The 16,481-nt window shown below is 45.5% G+C and overlaps 1 protein-coding gene across 3 annotated transcripts; it reads left to right on the forward strand.

Moving 5' to 3' along the window:
• The first annotated feature begins 9,441 nt into the window (after positions 1-9,441).
• Positions 9,442-16,283, forward strand: SSR2 (signal sequence receptor subunit 2). Of its 3 annotated transcripts, none has more exons than XM_024748318.1 (6): positions 9,442-9,508; positions 10,112-10,266; positions 10,943-11,059; positions 12,536-12,644; positions 14,488-14,565; positions 15,704-16,283. In XM_024748318.1, exons 2-6 carry the CDS (start codon positions 10,112-10,114, stop codon positions 15,812-15,814), a joined length of 570 nt encoding a protein of 189 aa, XP_024604086.1. In that variant the 5' UTR covers positions 9,442-9,508; the 3' UTR covers positions 15,815-16,283. The 3 variants fall into 3 exon arrangements, with proteins under 3 accessions (XP_024604086.1, XP_024604088.1, XP_024604087.1); XM_024748320.1 differs by having other exon boundaries at positions 10,943-11,041; XM_024748319.1 differs by having other exon boundaries at positions 9,462-9,582.
• Positions 16,284-16,481: the final 198 nt, after the last annotated feature.

Genomic DNA, 16,481 nt, shown 5'->3' on the forward strand with positions numbered 1-16,481 from the left:
ATTCTGTAATATGCTACAGCATGGATGAAACTTGAAGATATTATGCTGTGAAATAAACCAGTCACAAGAAAAGACAAATACTGTATGATTGTATGAGGTACTTAGAGCAGTCAAACTCATAAAGACCTAAAGTATAATGGTGGTTGCCAGGGGCTGAAGGGAGAGGAAAATGGAGAGTTATTGTTTAATGAGTATAGAGTTTCAGTTTTACAAGATGAAAAGAGTTCTGGAAATGGGGGTAGTGATGGTTGTACAACAATGTGAATGTATTCAATACTGCTAAACTGTGCACTTAAAATTAGTTAAGATGGGCTTCCCTGCTGGCGCAGTGGTTGAGAGTCCGCCTGCCGATGCAGGGGACACGGGTTCGTGCCCCGGTCCGGGAAGATCCTACATGCCGCGGAGCGGCTGGGCCCATGAGCCATGGCCGCTGAGCCTGTGCGTCCGGAGCCTGTGCTCCGCAACGGGAGAGGCCACAACAGTGAGAGGCCCGCGTAAAGGTTAAGATGGTGAATTTTATGTTGTATATTTTACCGCAATAAATTTAATTAATGAAATAAAAAATAAATACAACAAAGCAAACAAGGAAACACAAACGAATATATGGTCTATGATTTCATGTATATAAAACTCCAAAACAGGCAACATTAAACTTTACTTTTTAAGGATGGTTGCCTGGAAGGAAAATCTGTAATGCAAAGCAAGGAAGTAATTACCGTAACAGTCACCATAGCAGTTACCTGTATGGGAAGAAAGAAGTTGTGATTCGGAAGAAGGACATGTGGGATAATTCAGGGGTACTGATAATGTTCATTTCTTGACCTGAGCAGTGGCTACTATTATTTCTTAGAGTGAGCATTTATTTATTTAATGTTTTGTTTTGAAATAATTTTGCACTTACAGAAAAGTTGCAAAAATAGAACAAACAGTTCCCATGTGTTCTGCACCCAGTTTATCCTATTGTTAGTATCTTGCATAACCACAGTACAATTATCAAAATGAATTAACATTGGTACGATAACATGAGCTATACTACAGACTTTATTTGAATTTTACCACTTTGTCTATTAATGGCCTTTTTTCTGTTCCAGGATCCAATCCAGAATCCCACATTGCATTTAATTGTCATGTCTCCTTAGTCTCCTTTAATATGTGACAGTTCCTCAATCTTTCCAAAGTCTTTTACAGCCTTTTTTGTTGGTAAATATATATTTTTAAATTTTATTTATTTTTTGGCTGCGTTGGGTCTTCCTTGTTGTGCACAGGCTTTCTCTAGTTGCAGAGAGCGAGGGCTACCCTTCCACCACTTCTCATTGTGGTGGCTTCTCTTGTTGTGGAGCACAGGCTCTAGGCGCCTGGGCTTCAGTAGTTGTGGTGCGCGGGCTCAGTTCCCGGACCAGGGATCGAACCTGTATCTCCTGCATTGGCAAGCGGATTCTTAACCACTGCACCACCAGGGAAGTCCCCCTTGGTGAATGTTTTTATTTTTAATTAATTAATTAAAATTTATTTGATTGAAGTACGGTTGATTTACAATGTTGCGTTAGTTTCTGCTGTACAGCAGAGTGATTCAGTTATACATATATATATATATTCTTTTTCATACTCTTTTCCATTATGATTTATCACAGGATATTGAATAGAGTTCCCTGTGCTATACAGTAGGATCTTGTTGTTTATCCATTCTATATATAATAGTTTGCATCTGCTAACCCCAAACTCCCACTCCATCCCTCCCTCACCACCACGCCCCCCCACCCACGGCAACCACAAGTCTGTTCAAGCCTTGGCAATTTTGAAGAGTACTGGTCAATCATTTTGTACAATATCCCTCAATTTGGGTTTGTCTGATATTTCTTATACTTAAAGGGAGGTTATACATTTTGACATGAGTGCCTTCTCAGCACAACATATCAGGGATACACAATATCACTGTGTCTTATTAATGGTAACGTTAACCTTGATAACTTAGTTAAAAGGGTATGGGGTCTGCTGGGTTTCCCCCTGTAAAGTTATTATTTTTACCTATGTAATTAATAAATATCTTGAAGGAGATACTTTGAGACTGTGCAAGTATCCTGTTTCTCCTCAGATTTTCACCCACTAATTTCACCCTCCATGGTCGGGTCTTGCCCCAACAATTATGACTCTGGTGTTTTAATAGTGGTTTTCTATCTCCTGCATTTCTTCTACATGTGTTTGTTGCAGTTCTTCTGCAAGGAAGAGCCGTCCTTTCTCCCCCATTTTTATGTTAACTTTTATGCACTTTACTGGAATACACTTTTGAAGCACATCTGAGACATTTACAAAAATTAAATATATACTAGGAAATACATGAATCTCAATGAATTATAGAGTTGCCCTGCCCAGATTCCCTTTATGGGGCCACACACCCATTCCCAGCTACGGTGGGGTTGATTGCTAACAGCTAAACAGCCCCTTCACCAGAGAATTGCCCTCATTCAATAGGGAGTCTGCTTCACTGGAGAACCTTGGGCAGCCCGCAGTGATTGACTGATATGGGCTTACAAAAGGCCAACCTCTTGCCTCAAAAGTGCAACCAATTTTGTGATGTAACTCAGGCTTCAGAGTTCTTTGGGATCAGCAGAGGCAGACTTAACTGTTAACAACCCTGCTTAGCTTTCTTCCCCTGCCCTATCCTGCTTCCCTCACTCCCTTTCCTTCTCCTGAGAGCATTCTCTCAATAAAATCCTCACACAAGAACCTCCATCTCAAGCTCAGCTTCTAGGGGACCTGCTCTAAGACAGGTTTCCTGATTTCTAAGATTCCTTCTGAATGATTAGTGTGTATGTGGGCAAGGGGGGTAGGCTTGGGGAGGCTCTGGAGGGTAAGGGTTCCTCTTCTCCTTTGCTCAAGCTGAGGAAGGAAAAGTGAGATAGCAATATAAATTAGGGAGCTAGCCTTAAACTTTGTTGCTGGGAACGATCACGATCTTAAAAATGACTTCGAAGTTCCCTCTGGGCAGTTTTTGTTCTTTTTGTTTGCTACAAGCTCAAAAGCTTTGCCGTACAGAGCTAAGGGTTACGAAGAAGGAAATGAGACAAACCTGGAGTTGAAACCTGGAAGATTAGGCCTTGAAGCCTCCCTCATGAGTTACATCAAGACTCTTTCTCAGGCTTCCCTGGTGGCGCAGTGGTTAAGAATCCGCCTGCCAATGCAGGGGACACGGGTTCGGAGCCCTGGTCTGGGAAGATCCCATATGCCGCGGAGCAACTAAGCCCGTGCGCAACTACTGAGCCTGTGCTCTAGAGCCCGTGAGCCACAACTACTGAGCCCATGTGCCACAACTACTGAAGCCCACGTGCCACAACTACTGAAGCCCGCATGCCTAGAGCCCGTGCTCCACAACAAGAGAAGCCACCACAATGAGAAGCCCGGGCACCACGACGAAGAGTAGCCCCCACTCGCCACAACTAGAGAAAGCCCATGCACAGCAACGAAGACCCAACACAGCCAAAAATAAATAAATAAATTTATTTTTAAAAAAATTACCAAAGAGAAGTTACAAATCAGTGTCAGCAAGGGATATGCAGGTGTATTCTGAATGTGTTAGAAGAGAGCTCATTATTTTAAAAGGATCCTAATGCAAATACTTTGGTTAAATAAAGACTCATTTTAGAAGTCAAGTAATAACCCTCCAGTTTATCTATTCTAGAAATCCTGGTTGTTCATATTTGGGGGTGATGGATATGTTTGTTATCTTGATTGTGGGTGATGGTTTCATGAGTATAAATATATGTCAAAACATCAAATTGTACACTTTAAATATGTACAGTTTATTGTGTGTAAACAAGCAAATAAGTTCACATATCATGTGTGTTTAACAGCATGTGACTGTTGAAAGGATACCTTGGAGGACTCATAAAAATGGGGTAGCTAACTGGGAGACAGTTCTGTGTGTGAGATCTTGAGTCAGACAAACTGAGCTCAAACTCTAGCATCTCTGCTTCCCACTTATGTGATCCTGGGAGAGTTACTTAACTTGCTCATGTCTCTGTTTCTTCATCTGAAAAATGGGGACAATAATAGTATTGAGCTTACCGGGTTCTAATGAGGTTTAAATGAGATATAAATTCTTACAAGTGGCATGTAGTAAGTACTCAGTAGATGTAAGCTGTGACTACTATTACTGTGGGCATTTTTTTCTGGAAGGAGTAACTCCTTCTCCTTCACTTTTCAGCAAGAGGAGGTTGGATCTGGTCATCTCCCTCCCCTGGCCCCCACCAGTGATCAGAATAAGAAGACTGGTCTTAAAAAGAGACACTGTGACCAAATTCTAAAAAATGGGACAAAACCCCAAAGGGCACCTAGACATGGCAGATACAGATTCCAGAATCCACATGTGCTGGAGAGAAATTTGGCATGAAGCAGACAAAGGTCCATAACCAACTTTGGGTAGCCAGGTCTGTCTGAGATATTCAAGGGATCCAAAGACTTAGAAGGGACACTTCAGTGTCTGTTTCAAGAGACTGAGCTCTGTCTGAGCCTTCTCTTCCCTTTCTCCTCCCGTCCTCTCAGTCTGGGGAGGTAGTAACCAAGGCTATATCCTCCACGCATTTTTTTTTTCTCTCCACACTCTCTCTGGGAGAAACTCATTTCGTTGAATTGGTGGCACTCATCAAAGGCAATGCTGCAATGTATGATCATTGATAGGATCCTAGATTTTTTTTTTTTTTGCGGTACGTGGGCTTCTCACTGCTGTGGCCTCTCCCGTTGCGGAGCACAGGCTCCGGACGCGCAGGCTTAGCGGCCATGGCTTACGGGCGCAGCCGCTCCGCGGCATGTGGGATCTTCCTGGACCAGGGATCGAACCCGTGTCCCCTGCACTGGCAGGTGAATTCTTAACCACTGCTCCACAAGGGAAGTCCCAGGCCCTACTTCTTTCCATTGCTTCTTTCTGTGGTAACATGGGGGGATTGCTATTTCTGACTGCTTCCTGGGGGCCTCACAGTGAATCAAGCCATGTCTTCTTCAGAGTGTGGCATCTGCAAACCAACCAACCATCCAACAAGCCACTCTCTTGCTCATAGAGACCGTCTCTCAGAGCACAGGGATGATGAGCTCTTATGCTAAAATAGCTCCTCATTCCTAGAGATGAGGGTGTGGTTGGCAGGACAAAAAGGTGAAAGGGCTAAGGCAGACACAGGAGTCCTTCGTACCACACTCTCCTATTGGCTCTCTTTAGCCCTCCAAAGGAGGTGCAGCTTCCTTCCCCCTTAATGAGTTGGAAGACTGGGAGTGAGGGGGAGGGCAGGAAGCACAAAGACTGGGTGTGCTTTGTACACCCAGAAGCATCTACCACAGGGAAGGTGTCTTCCCTGGGTTCAGGCAGTCAGTGGAATCAGTCAAGATCTGGCCATTTCCTGGGGACTCGCTGGGAGCTGTCCAATATGCTGTACCTCAGACCATGAGTTCTCCCAGTGATGGGGAGAAGTGTTGTTTCAGAAGAAAGCAGAGAAAAGGTTTGCTGAGTATCAAAACCCTGGCCTTTTGGAATTCAAAGCCAAAGGCCAGAGAGGTGTCAGGATATATAAGAGCTGTGCTATCCAATCCACTAACCCCGTGCGGCTATTCAAACTTAACTTGAAATTAGTTAAAATGAAATAAAGCTAAAAATTTTAGTTCTTCAAGTCTGACCAGTCACATTTCAAGTGCTCAATAACCACATGTGGCTGGTGGCTAACATATTGGACAGTGGAGCTATTATAGAACATTTCCAGTTTCACCGAAAGTTCTATGGGACAGTGCCTCATTAGAAAGAAAGGCATGGCATTCTGTCTGTTCTGAGAGACAGGCAGAGATTTTGTCTGTTTTGTCCACTGCTCTTGCCCTACGGCCCAGAACATTGCCTGGCACTTTGGAGAATGATCAGTAAATTTTTGTTGAAGGAATACTAGAGACATTAGAGCCGGTTTTCCATCACTTCTATCCCCTCAGCCAACTGATTTCATCTAGATAGAGTTCAACCAAACTGGGGAGAAAGAAAAGAAAGAGGAGAGAACAGGAGAGAGGGGATCTTAGTTGTCTGTGGATAAATCCCTCAGAAGAGCTCTGAGGCTCCGCTGGCTCCGACTTGACATAGTTGGGATTTGGAGGGGGTGGCAAAGGAAAAACCCAAATGGGTTGGTGAATCCAAGAGCAAGAGGAGTCTTGTGCCTGCTCCAAAAAACGCACATTGTGCCCAGGTAGGAGGTCTGGGACACCTTTCAGGATTTCTGCTCATCCCAGGTCCCAGCCTGGTTTGTGGAACCGAGAAGTGACTGAATAGCAAGGAAGAGGTGAAGGGCTTGAGAGAGCCCAACTGAGTTCCCTATGGCTCCAGAGAGGCATGGGAAGTAGAGGGAGGGAAAGGAAGAGGGAGAGAGAGGAACACTGTGTCTGGGAAGGCCTGGGATAAGGCTGAGGGGGATGCACCTGCACTCTGTGTGAACTCACAGCCCAAGAGCAGACAGGATCCAGATGTCTCAGTGGACACCAGAGAGGAAAAGTATTGATGACCAAGCACCGGAAGTCCCTGATCCCCTCCCCCCCAATGCCTCTGGCACATCGGGAGCCCTCTAGAAAACTAGAGGCACCATTGGAGGAAAATGGCTGGGTAGTCCCTACATTAACAGGGATTTAAGTCCTTACTACCTGATGGAAAAGGGGCTGGAAGCAGAAATTGGGTTTGATTGTAGAAAAGTAAGGAAGTTAACATTTCTTGGACATCTAAGTTTGCATCCTGACATTTATACTATTTCAGTATTGTTTGATTTTTTTAACAATGAGAATATAAGCATGTATTATTTATATAAATTAAAAATGATTTTTTGTATGATTCCACTTACATGGGGTATATAGAGTAGTCAAATTCACAGAGACAGAAAGTAGAATGGTAATTGCCAGGGGCTAGGGACAGGAGGAAGGGGAGTTAGTGTTTAATGGGTGTGCAGTTTCAGTTTGGGAAGATGAAAAGTTCTGGCGATGGATGGTAGTGATGGCTGCACAGCAATGTGAATGTACATTTTAAATGGTTAAAATAGTAAATTTCATGTTATGTATATTTACCACAGTAAAAAAAATGAATGTAAAAGAGAAAAAATTATTGTTGCAAAGTTACTGTAACAGCTTTGATTCTGGATGTTTCCTGAAAACTGGCATGGTTCACACTCACTCCATTACCACTTCTAGCTAACGTAGGCCCATCTGAGGCCCCTAGATTTGTCAGCAAGGCCCTATTTCTGGGTACTTGCCTTTCTTGCAAGAAAACAGCTTGCCACTTCCTTCTCAGCTTGGTCACACACTCTCTTGGTGGCCCTCTTGTTGCAGATCCCAAAAGAGAGGTCAGTGGGCAGCTTGGGCTCTGTCCTAAACACCAGGAAACAGGGCCTAAAACCATTGACACCATCCTGGGGGTACAGTAAGCACCCTAGCTCTGCATGTCTCTGTTCCTGGCACACAGTTCTCTGCACATCTAACAAAGTTCTACTCAATCTCTTGGTTTGGGGTCCTCTTGAGGATGGCAGGAAGAAGTTGTATTCTTTTGGAAGTCTTTCAACAGAAACATTTCCCTTAGCAATTGACTCTCTCTCTCTCTCTCTCTCTCTCTGGCAGTGGAAACGTGGAGTCCTAACCACTGGACCACCAGGGAATTCCCAGCAGTTGACTCTCAAAATCTCTCCTCTAGTCAGAATAGATTCCATTAGGGAGACTGTAAACAGAGATGATGAAAATTCTTCCAATCAGCAGGTGTTTCTTGAGCACCTCTGTGTGTTCAGCATCGCTGCAGGAACTTTGGATAAGTATATACTAGAGAAATAGCATCTAATCATGAAAGTAGAGTTTCCAGATCAGAAACAATCAGAAAAAAAAAATTCCTAATCTGTGGTGCTGTAAAAGAGCAATGCAGTCTAGCAAAGCCAAGGAAGGCTTCCCAGCGGGGATGAGACTAGAGCGGAGCCCTGAAGGAGGGCTTGGATTTGGATAGGAGAGGCAACAGGGCATTTGAAGGAAGCCACACACAAAGGAAGTAGAAGCAGACTGAAGGTTGTGTGTAGAGAATTTGTTATGATTCATTCCTGGAGTATGTCCTGTGTGCTCAGGCATGACACTAAGCAACAGAAAACAGACCACCTGTCCTCAAAGAGCTCTAACCTGGGAGGTGGTGAATGGGGGGAGATACTAAAACATATACAGGTGATGTGTATTAGTCCACAAGAATGTTAAGCCCCCAGAAAGTAGAAACCTTATCTGTCCTGTTCATCACTGTATCCTCAGTACCTAGAACAGTACTAGGCACAAATTAGGTGCCCAATAAGTGCATACTGAATGATGGAATGCTACAATGCAGAGATAGGATAATAGCAATATTGATAGTTAGCATTTATTGATCACACAAATGTGCCAGACAATATGTAAGAGTTTTACATACATTATCCTATTTGATCATCCGGCATTTTGAGAGTACTATAATTATCTCACTTCACAGATTTGGAAACCAAAGTGTATAGAAGTAACACTTGGACTTCCCTTGTGGTCCAGTGGTTAAGACTCTGCACTCCCAACGCAGGGGGCCCGGGTTCCATCCCTGTCAGGGAACTAGATCCCTCAGGCCGAAATGAAGATCCCACCTGCTGCATCTAAGACCCAGCGCAGTCAAATAAATAAATAAATAAATGTGTGTGTGTGTGTGTGTATATATATATATATATATATATATAAGAAGTAACACTTGCCTTAAGGTTACCTAAACAGCAAGTGATCGAAGGGAGATTTGAATTCATGACTGCCTAACTTCACAGTCCATCCTCTGAACAGAGTCTACTGTTCAAAATGCTGTTTAGGGAAGTTTTTCTGGTAGCTGACTGAAATGCGCCGGGAAAGGCCCAAGAAAGCGAGACCATCGCAATGAAAAACAGCAACCGCAACGTGTATGAACTAAAGCGGTTACAGTGGGAATGGAGAAGAAAGGATCTACTTTTGCGGGGCCTTAAAGGGCTTCTAAAGAAAGTTCAGGGCTTGGTGACTTATTGGATATAGGGGATGACTAAATTTCTCGCCTGGGAATACGAAGAGTAGCCTCGAGAGAAATAGCTTTTCTCTAATTCCTAGTTCGACAGTACACTTTAGATAGATGACTCTAATCTCTGGGTCTGCCAGTTCTGCAGAGCACTTAATCAGGTGCTGGTCATCTACAGCAACGGCAAGCCAGCTTGAAAAGTCACTCTAGACTGCAGAATAATAAAAGCGTGAAAGAAAGAACAGGAAAGAAAGAAAGAAGAGCGTGGAGGATACACACACAAGCCTGCTCCAGGAGCTGTCGCATCCCAGAGGCGGGCGGGTACTACAAAGGGAAAGGTGGGGCTTGTCTATGAACTACAACTCCCAGAAGGCATCGGGCAGATCACCAAAGTTTCCGGCCAGAGCTTACTTCCGGTCTTTCCGATGCTGACGCTCTCTTCCGGTTTTGCTGGCTCCCCCCGCCCAAAAGGCTTCGAGGGTGCGCGCGGTGAGTTCCGAGGCACTGGGGGTGCCAGCGGGAGCCTGGGAGTCTCACGTCTGCACAACATTCAGCGGCTGAGTGTTAGCTCGGGGAGGGCGGGGAGGAGAGAGGGCATGCCGGCGGGAGGACGTGTAGTCTTGGCAAGAGGAGGGGAGGGGCAGAGCTCTCGGAGGGCCCCAGAAAGGGATGTGGAGGGCCAGGACGAATAGGATCCCGGGGGAAGGATGGAGGATGGGATACAGGGGCGTGGGGGAGGACCCTGCGAGCGCGGCGTGGGATCACAGGGAAGCTGGTGGAGAAGGAGGAGCAGCGGGAAGGCAGCAGCCGTGGGGGACTCCTGCGTGAAGGAAAGCTAGAGGCTGTTGCAGGTCCGAGATCGGCCGAAATCCGGCGGCCTAAGGAGTCTGGCCACATGCAGTCCTCTCAGAAGATCGCACCAGTTGGGGAGCACCCTGGGCGCTGGTGGCTTAGAGACTGCTCTGTAGAAGGGGCTGCTGCTTTGATAAGCTCAAAAGAGTTTTGATAGACTTTGTAAGAAAGGGCTGTCAGGAAGCTCTTGCTGGTTTTACAGGCTTGGGTTGACTGCTCACTTTGCTTTTTTCTCCAAAGATGAGGCTGCTGGCATTCCTGGCATTGGCTCTATTTGCTGTCACTCAAGCAGAGGAAGGAGCCAGGCTTTTGGCCTCCAAATCACTGCTGAACAGATATGCCGTGGAGGGGCGAGACCTGACCTTACAGTACAACATCTACAATGTTGGCTCAAGGTAAGGAGGCCCTGGAGCTATAGGTTGGGCCCTTTTCAGGTTTCTTAGATTTCCCAGCTGGGAACAGGGACCAACAGTGATTTATCTTTGGGAGATTTCTAGCAACAGATATCATGAGTGAATGAATATACTGCTGGATCTACTTCTGGAAGAGGAGGACATTCTTACCTAAGCTACAGGAAACCATCTTCCACTTTTTGAGCTGGAAGAGTTTCAGAGTGGGGAAGAAGCAAAAATTGTGGTGAAACAGGGAGAGGAAGATGAGAAGGCAGAAAATGTATGATCCTTCGTTACCTCAGGGGTTTAGTTTCAGCTTCCTTTCTTTCATTAGCATTTTTGTTGTCTTTTTTTCACTTTATTCCCTTTAATGTTCTTTTCCACATGCATCTTGCTCCTCTTCCCCTCCTTACACACACACACACACACACACACACACACGTGAGAAGAAATTGGGGCAAAAACGGATTCAGGCCCATTCTTTCCTAGATATTTGAGTATTTTGGTGCCCAGAATCCAGGCCTTGGCTGGGATTCTTCAGTGCAACAAACCCAAATAACTGTGACTCACATCTGTCTTTTAAAGTTCTGATTTTTGAGGACAGGCAGGCAGATTTGATTGCTGATTCCTTTAATTTTATACCCATTGCTAACCTTTCTTCGTTTCCTCCCTTTTCTAGTGCTGCATTAGATGTGGAATTATCTGATGATTCCTTCCCTCCAGAAGACTTTGGCATTGTCTCTGGAATGCTCAACGTCAAATGGGACCGAATTGCTCCATATCCTCTTGACGCTGGGTGATGAAGGCTGGTGGTGGTGGGTGGGAGGGCGGTAATGTTGAAGCAAATCAGCAGGGTCCTTCTTGTCGCCACTCTGGATAAGATGGGGCAAGAGAGACTGGTGAGAATTGTGTGAGCATGATTTAGGGTGGGCCTGAGGAAGGAGGTTCCTGAAGTTCAGGTCATAAAGTTCTAAAACATTCTGTATCGGGAGAATGTAGGCAGATGTTTGTGGCTGGGCGAGGATGTTTAAGGTGCTTTTAAAAGAAATTCAGTGGGGGGGCTTCCCTGGTGGCGCTAGTGGTTAAGAATCCGCCTGCCAAGGCAGGAGACATGGGTTCGAGCCCTGGTCTGGGAAGATTCCCACATGCCGTGGAGCAGCTAAGCCCATGCGCCGCAACTACTGAGCTTGTGCTCTAGAGCCCGCAAGCCACAGCTACTGAAGCCCGTACGCCTAGAGCCTGTGCTCCGCAACAAGAGAAGCCACCACAGTTAGAAGCCCATGCAACGCAAGGAAGAGTAGCCCCCGTTCGCCGCAAGTAGAGAAAGCCGTGGACAGCAACAAAGACCCAACGCAGCCAAAAATAAAATAAATTTATTTAAAAAAAAAGAAATTTAGTGGGATGCTAGGTGGAGGACCTGGGTGGCTCTTTTTTTTTTTTTTTGGCTGCATTGGGTCTTAGTTGCGGCACAAGGGATCTTCGTTGTGGTGCGTAGACTTCTCTCTAGTTGTGGCGTGTGGGTTTTCTCTTCTCTAGCTGTAGCGCACAGGCTCCAGGGCACTTGAGCTCTGTAGTTAGTGGCATGTGGGCTCTAGTTGAGGCGCACGAGTTCAGTAGTTGTGGCACGTGGGATCTTAGTTCCCTGACCAGGGATTGAACTCGCGTCCCCTGCATCGTAAGGTGGATTCTTTACCGCTGGACCACCAGGGAAATCCCCTGGGTGACCTTTTAAAGACTCTTTTTCAATAAATCCCTTATTCGGATCTACTGGTTATTTCCTGAGTGTTTTTTTTTTTTTTTTTTTTTTGGTAAAGGGAAGCCCTCCTGAGTGTTTTGAATTAGATTATTTGTTTTCCCTGTGATTTAAAGTATATTTAGATTTTCTGGCAAGGGTAAGTGTTCTCTTTGGGTTTTGGGGGGTTTTGTTTTATATTTTCAAGAACTTCCTGCAGTTTTAGGCAGCAAAAGGTTTTCTGTGACCTTAAGTGACTAATTTTTCATCCATAACCTATATTGCTTTAAAAGTTTAATTTAAACACCTCAATACTGAGTATGTCATAGATCCCTTCAGACTTGGCTAGAAAGACATCGTATTATACCACATACTTCAGGCTTAGAAAAAAAGCCTGTTTATTATTTTCGCAGTATATTGCAGATGTGAAATCATTACATGTGCTGGCAACTCTTTTTGTGAATGGTGTGTTTAGTCCCTAAGTTGAAAGTTTGTTACAACTGTAGCTTCATCTTTTTCCCTCCTTAACTCTTGGGTCAGTGCTAGCAACGTTTCCCACACCGTGGTCCTGCGCCCTCTCAAGGCTGGTTATTTCAACTTCACCTCAGCAACTATTACTTATCTGGCCCAGGAGGATGGGCCCGTTGTGGTGAGTTACCCAAACCCTTAGTTGGATGGGGCTCAGCTCTGCCTTCCTTTGAAAACTCTTGCAGAAAATCTCCAGAGCAGGTGCTAAATTCTGAGGAAGATAAGGACCAAAAACTTGAGATATCATCATAGGAAGGAAGTATGTTTCAAAAATTATAAAGTCTCAGAATCAAGCAATTGAAATGAATGGGAGGGGAGTACTGTAGCATTCCCTTCCGCTTCACTTTTAATCTGTACAGTGTCATGTGCTGCCCAGTTTATTGCCATCATTGTCTTTCCCATCTGTCTTCTGTGCTGCCATCAGATGATTCCTGGTCTCCGCTGTGTCTGTATCTTTCCCTTGCTTAGAATGCCCCTGCTTCTTGCAGCAAGGCTGAGTTTCCTGCCTCTTCTCGCCGTACCCTCCAGCATTCTCACTGTGTTCTGCCTCTCCCTTCCTCTCTCTGCCCTCGAAGACCCTCTGTCCTAATTAGACCAAGCTCCTTCCTGTGGCACCTCCCCCGCTCTCAGCGCTCCTTCTTTCCACTTTGCCTTTGGTCTCTGCTTGAAGTACTCTCTGTACTCTCTCTCCTCCGCTTCATTATCCAAAGCCTCCTCAAGACCTAGCTCTGAGCTGCATCTCCTTGATTCTGTCTTCTGCTTTTACAATTCATATCGCTCTTTCCTACTCATTCTTTCACTAAACAGTCACTGACTGCATCTAAACTTCTAGAGCTCTTATAGTCTATGCCACTTGAACATTTAATTATTGACCATCTTTATTAGTTTTCTTTCCTGTATCTAGGTCTTTCCCTCACTCCCATCTCCCAGTTTAATTATAAACTCCTTGAAGCAAGGGACTTTGTCTTAGATTTCTTTCTGTTTTCCATATAGAATAGAAACCCAGCGATAACCAGTCTCTTGACTGATTGATGTAAAGGTCAGCAGACATTTATTGAGCCCCCTGCAAGGTGCTAGACTCTAGGAAATACCAAGCAGATTAAGACACTGTCCTAGCCCTCAAAAAGCTTGGGTCGTGAATTTATAAGTACAGATGGGCTTTAGGCTACTTAGCGAGTGCACAGTAAAGGAAGGGACTTAACAGAGTCAACCACGGAGCTAAAAGAAATCCAGGAGTCTCAAACATTCAGTGCACTCTCTGAGTTACCTTTTTTTTATAAACCATGTGGAACCATGTTCTTATAATCTTGGTTATGTTTTCATATCTCCTATCATGTGTGCTTTTAGAACCACCTCTAAGACTCTGGCTCCACCTGGTCCTTGATGGGTTAAAAGACATAAAATTAAAGGCTCAGCAGCCACTTTAGAACAAAGTTGTTTGCAATGCGCTTCAAACTCTTGGCCTCCTCTCCAAGACAAAGGAATGTGGGGCAGACTCAGCCCCTCCACTAGTAATGTACATTTGGGTAGGGCTTTTTACTTTCCAGAATCCTTCTCATTAGTTCGCTTGAGCCTCATGTCAACTTGTGAGGTACAGAAGAGTGTTTCCACTTGAGGAATGGGGAAATGATTGCCATGGGCAGAGGGGCCAGTGGTGGTGAGCAACGCTTTCCAGAGTCTGAGGCTAAGATAGAAGGATTTGGCTTTAATTTCAGCTGCATACCTGTCCTACCTTTTTTTAGTAAATGCTCATCATGTGTCTCCTGGCTCCTAATTTACTCATCTTTACAACGCACTAAGAATCCAACTCTCTCTAGTTCAAAAACTTTTCCTCATCTTGTTGCTTTCTTGGGCCTTTGGGAGCTAAGAATCTATTGCTTAGAACTGGGTTGGTTGGAACTGCCCTTTCCCAGATGAGAAAGAGCTGGAGACTTGCCTTAATGCCCTTCTTTTCTGCTTTTCAGATTGGCTTTACCAGTGCACCCGGACAGGGAGGAATCCTGGCTCAGAGGGAGTTTGATAGGAGATTCTCCCCCCATTTTGTAAGCTTTACAGTCTTCTTGGCATTCCCCTGGGAGTAGAACACGCTTTTAGTTCTGGGACCGTGTGGCTTCCTTAGAAGATATGTTTAGTTGGTTGGTTCTTGTCATATCTGTGTTTTGATGTCTGATACACACAGCCATCAAATATCCTGATTTAACCACGGTTAGAGATTTTTGGCAATGGGATCACAATTGCCAGAACCAAAAAAAGCTGCCCTTGTTCTCTGCTCAGCCTTGAGTAGAGCTCCATCTTGGAGTCCTGGGTCTAATTCGAGGATTAAAAGTATATCTGCTTAGATTAAAAGAGTCGCAGAGCATCGGGAAGGTTAAATGGGAACTTTGGTGTAGTCTAGTCTAGGGGAGAATTCTTTGAAGATTTGCCTAAAGTACTGAATGAGGAGATTCATTTATTCATTCATTCAGGGAATAATTATGAGGTTCCTAATTACATGCTTAATTCTGTGCTTTGCTTTGAGAAAACAACGCGAGACACAGTCCCTTCCATTAAAGATCTTATGGGCTCATAGAGGCTTCAGCGCAAGTCAGTGGGGGAAGAGTGCTGTGGTAGAGATCATATACAAGGCTCTGGAGGAGATGCAACAGGAACACCTAACCTGGTCTTTGAGAGTCGGGGAGGATTTTCTGAAGGAGGGAGGTTTAACTTATTAAAGAGGAGGTAAGGAAGGGGAGGCACCCTAGGAAGAGGGAGTAGCTCAGAAGTGAGAAAAAGCATGGTGCAATCCAGGAATGGCAGGTAGTTTAGTGAGGCCAGAGAGGCAGAATATGAGACAGAGGAATGGAAGAGAGAGCTGGAGGTGGGGGCAGGGGTTAGGTCGCAGGAGGCTTGACTGTTAGGGCAAGACCTGGGCATCTCCCTCCTCAAAGATTGTTTGGAAGAGAGAAGCTTCTCTTCCAGATTGGGTTGGGTCAGGTGAGACCTTTGGTTTCATAGCTCAAAAGATATAGATTAGTCTTTAGCGAGCCATTCTGTGTCTAGAGTAGCCAGAGAGGAACCTTCCTGCGAAGGTTCTGCTTAAAATTTGGGCTGGACTGCTCCCTTTCTCATTGGACCCCTTCCTTCCTGGTCCCCTCCTGTGTCCTAATCCAGACTTCTAAGCAAGGCCTTTGTCTTCCACAGCTGGACTGGGCAGCCTTCGGGGTCATGACTCTCCCTTCCATCGGCATCCCCCTGCTGTTGTGGTATTCCAGCAAGAGGAAATATGACACCCCCAAAACCAAGAAGAACTGAGTGGGGCTTCCAGTCCTCCCTTCCCAAGGAATACAGGTGCTTTCCAGACTCCAAAGGGTATCTCAAATGCAATCTCTTCTCCCTTAGCCCTTGGCCACCTCCTTGATCCTGCCCTGCTCTCAACCAGAGCGAAGGACCAGACCTTGGAGTCTTTGAGAGCCTCCTTGGTTCCATCGTGAAGCCATACAAACAGGAAAGCCTTTGGCAACCTCCTTGAGCCTAGGGGCCCTGTGGTGCACCACCGAGGTGCCGCAGGGTACATTGCTGGTGATGTGAACTCTCTCAGGGGTCCAGGAGGGGGCACTTCGGAGACTGCCTGACACCACCCCGTCCCCCGCCCTCCCCTCTCAGAAGAGGGTGGAAGATAAGATGAAAGCTATGGGACTCTTGGAGGCTACCCAGTCTCTGTGCTGGCTTAGGGAAGCTCTTACCAAATGGGGTTTTCTAATAAAAACAAATGCCACCCTGCCTTGTCTGTTTTCCCATAACCTGGATGAGCTCAGGTTGCTGTTGCTACTCAGGCCCTGACTTCCCAGGCTCCTGGGCAAGTGAGCTGAATTCCTGCCTCCTTGCTCTAGGGATTGTAGGTCCTGTTCCCACAGAGATATCCCACCCCCTGCACCCTCCCTTCTGAACACCTTTGCTTCCATCCCTTATTTCTCTCTGT

This window comes from Neophocaena asiaeorientalis, unplaced genomic scaffold (assembly GCF_003031525.2).
Source record: "Neophocaena asiaeorientalis asiaeorientalis breed wild unplaced genomic scaffold, Neophocaena_asiaeorientalis_V1.1 scaffold76, whole genome shotgun sequence".
In the NCBI taxonomy this organism is placed as follows: Eukaryota; Metazoa; Chordata; class Mammalia; order Artiodactyla; family Phocoenidae; genus Neophocaena; species Neophocaena asiaeorientalis.

Excerpts from the sequence above, each read along its gene's own strand:
- SSR2 (XM_024748318.1), top strand. The coding sequence starts at position 10,112 with ATGAGGCTGCTGGCATTCCTGGCATTGGCTCTATTTGCTGTCACTCAA. Across the intron at positions 10,267-10,942 it reads ATCTACAATGTTGGCTCAAG|TGCTGCATTAGATGTGGAAT; the intron begins GTAAGGAGGCCC and ends TCCCTTTTCTAG. Across the intron at positions 11,060-12,535 it reads CCATATCCTCTTGACGCTGG|TGCTAGCAACGTTTCCCACA; the intron begins GTGATGAAGGCT and ends CTCTTGGGTCAG.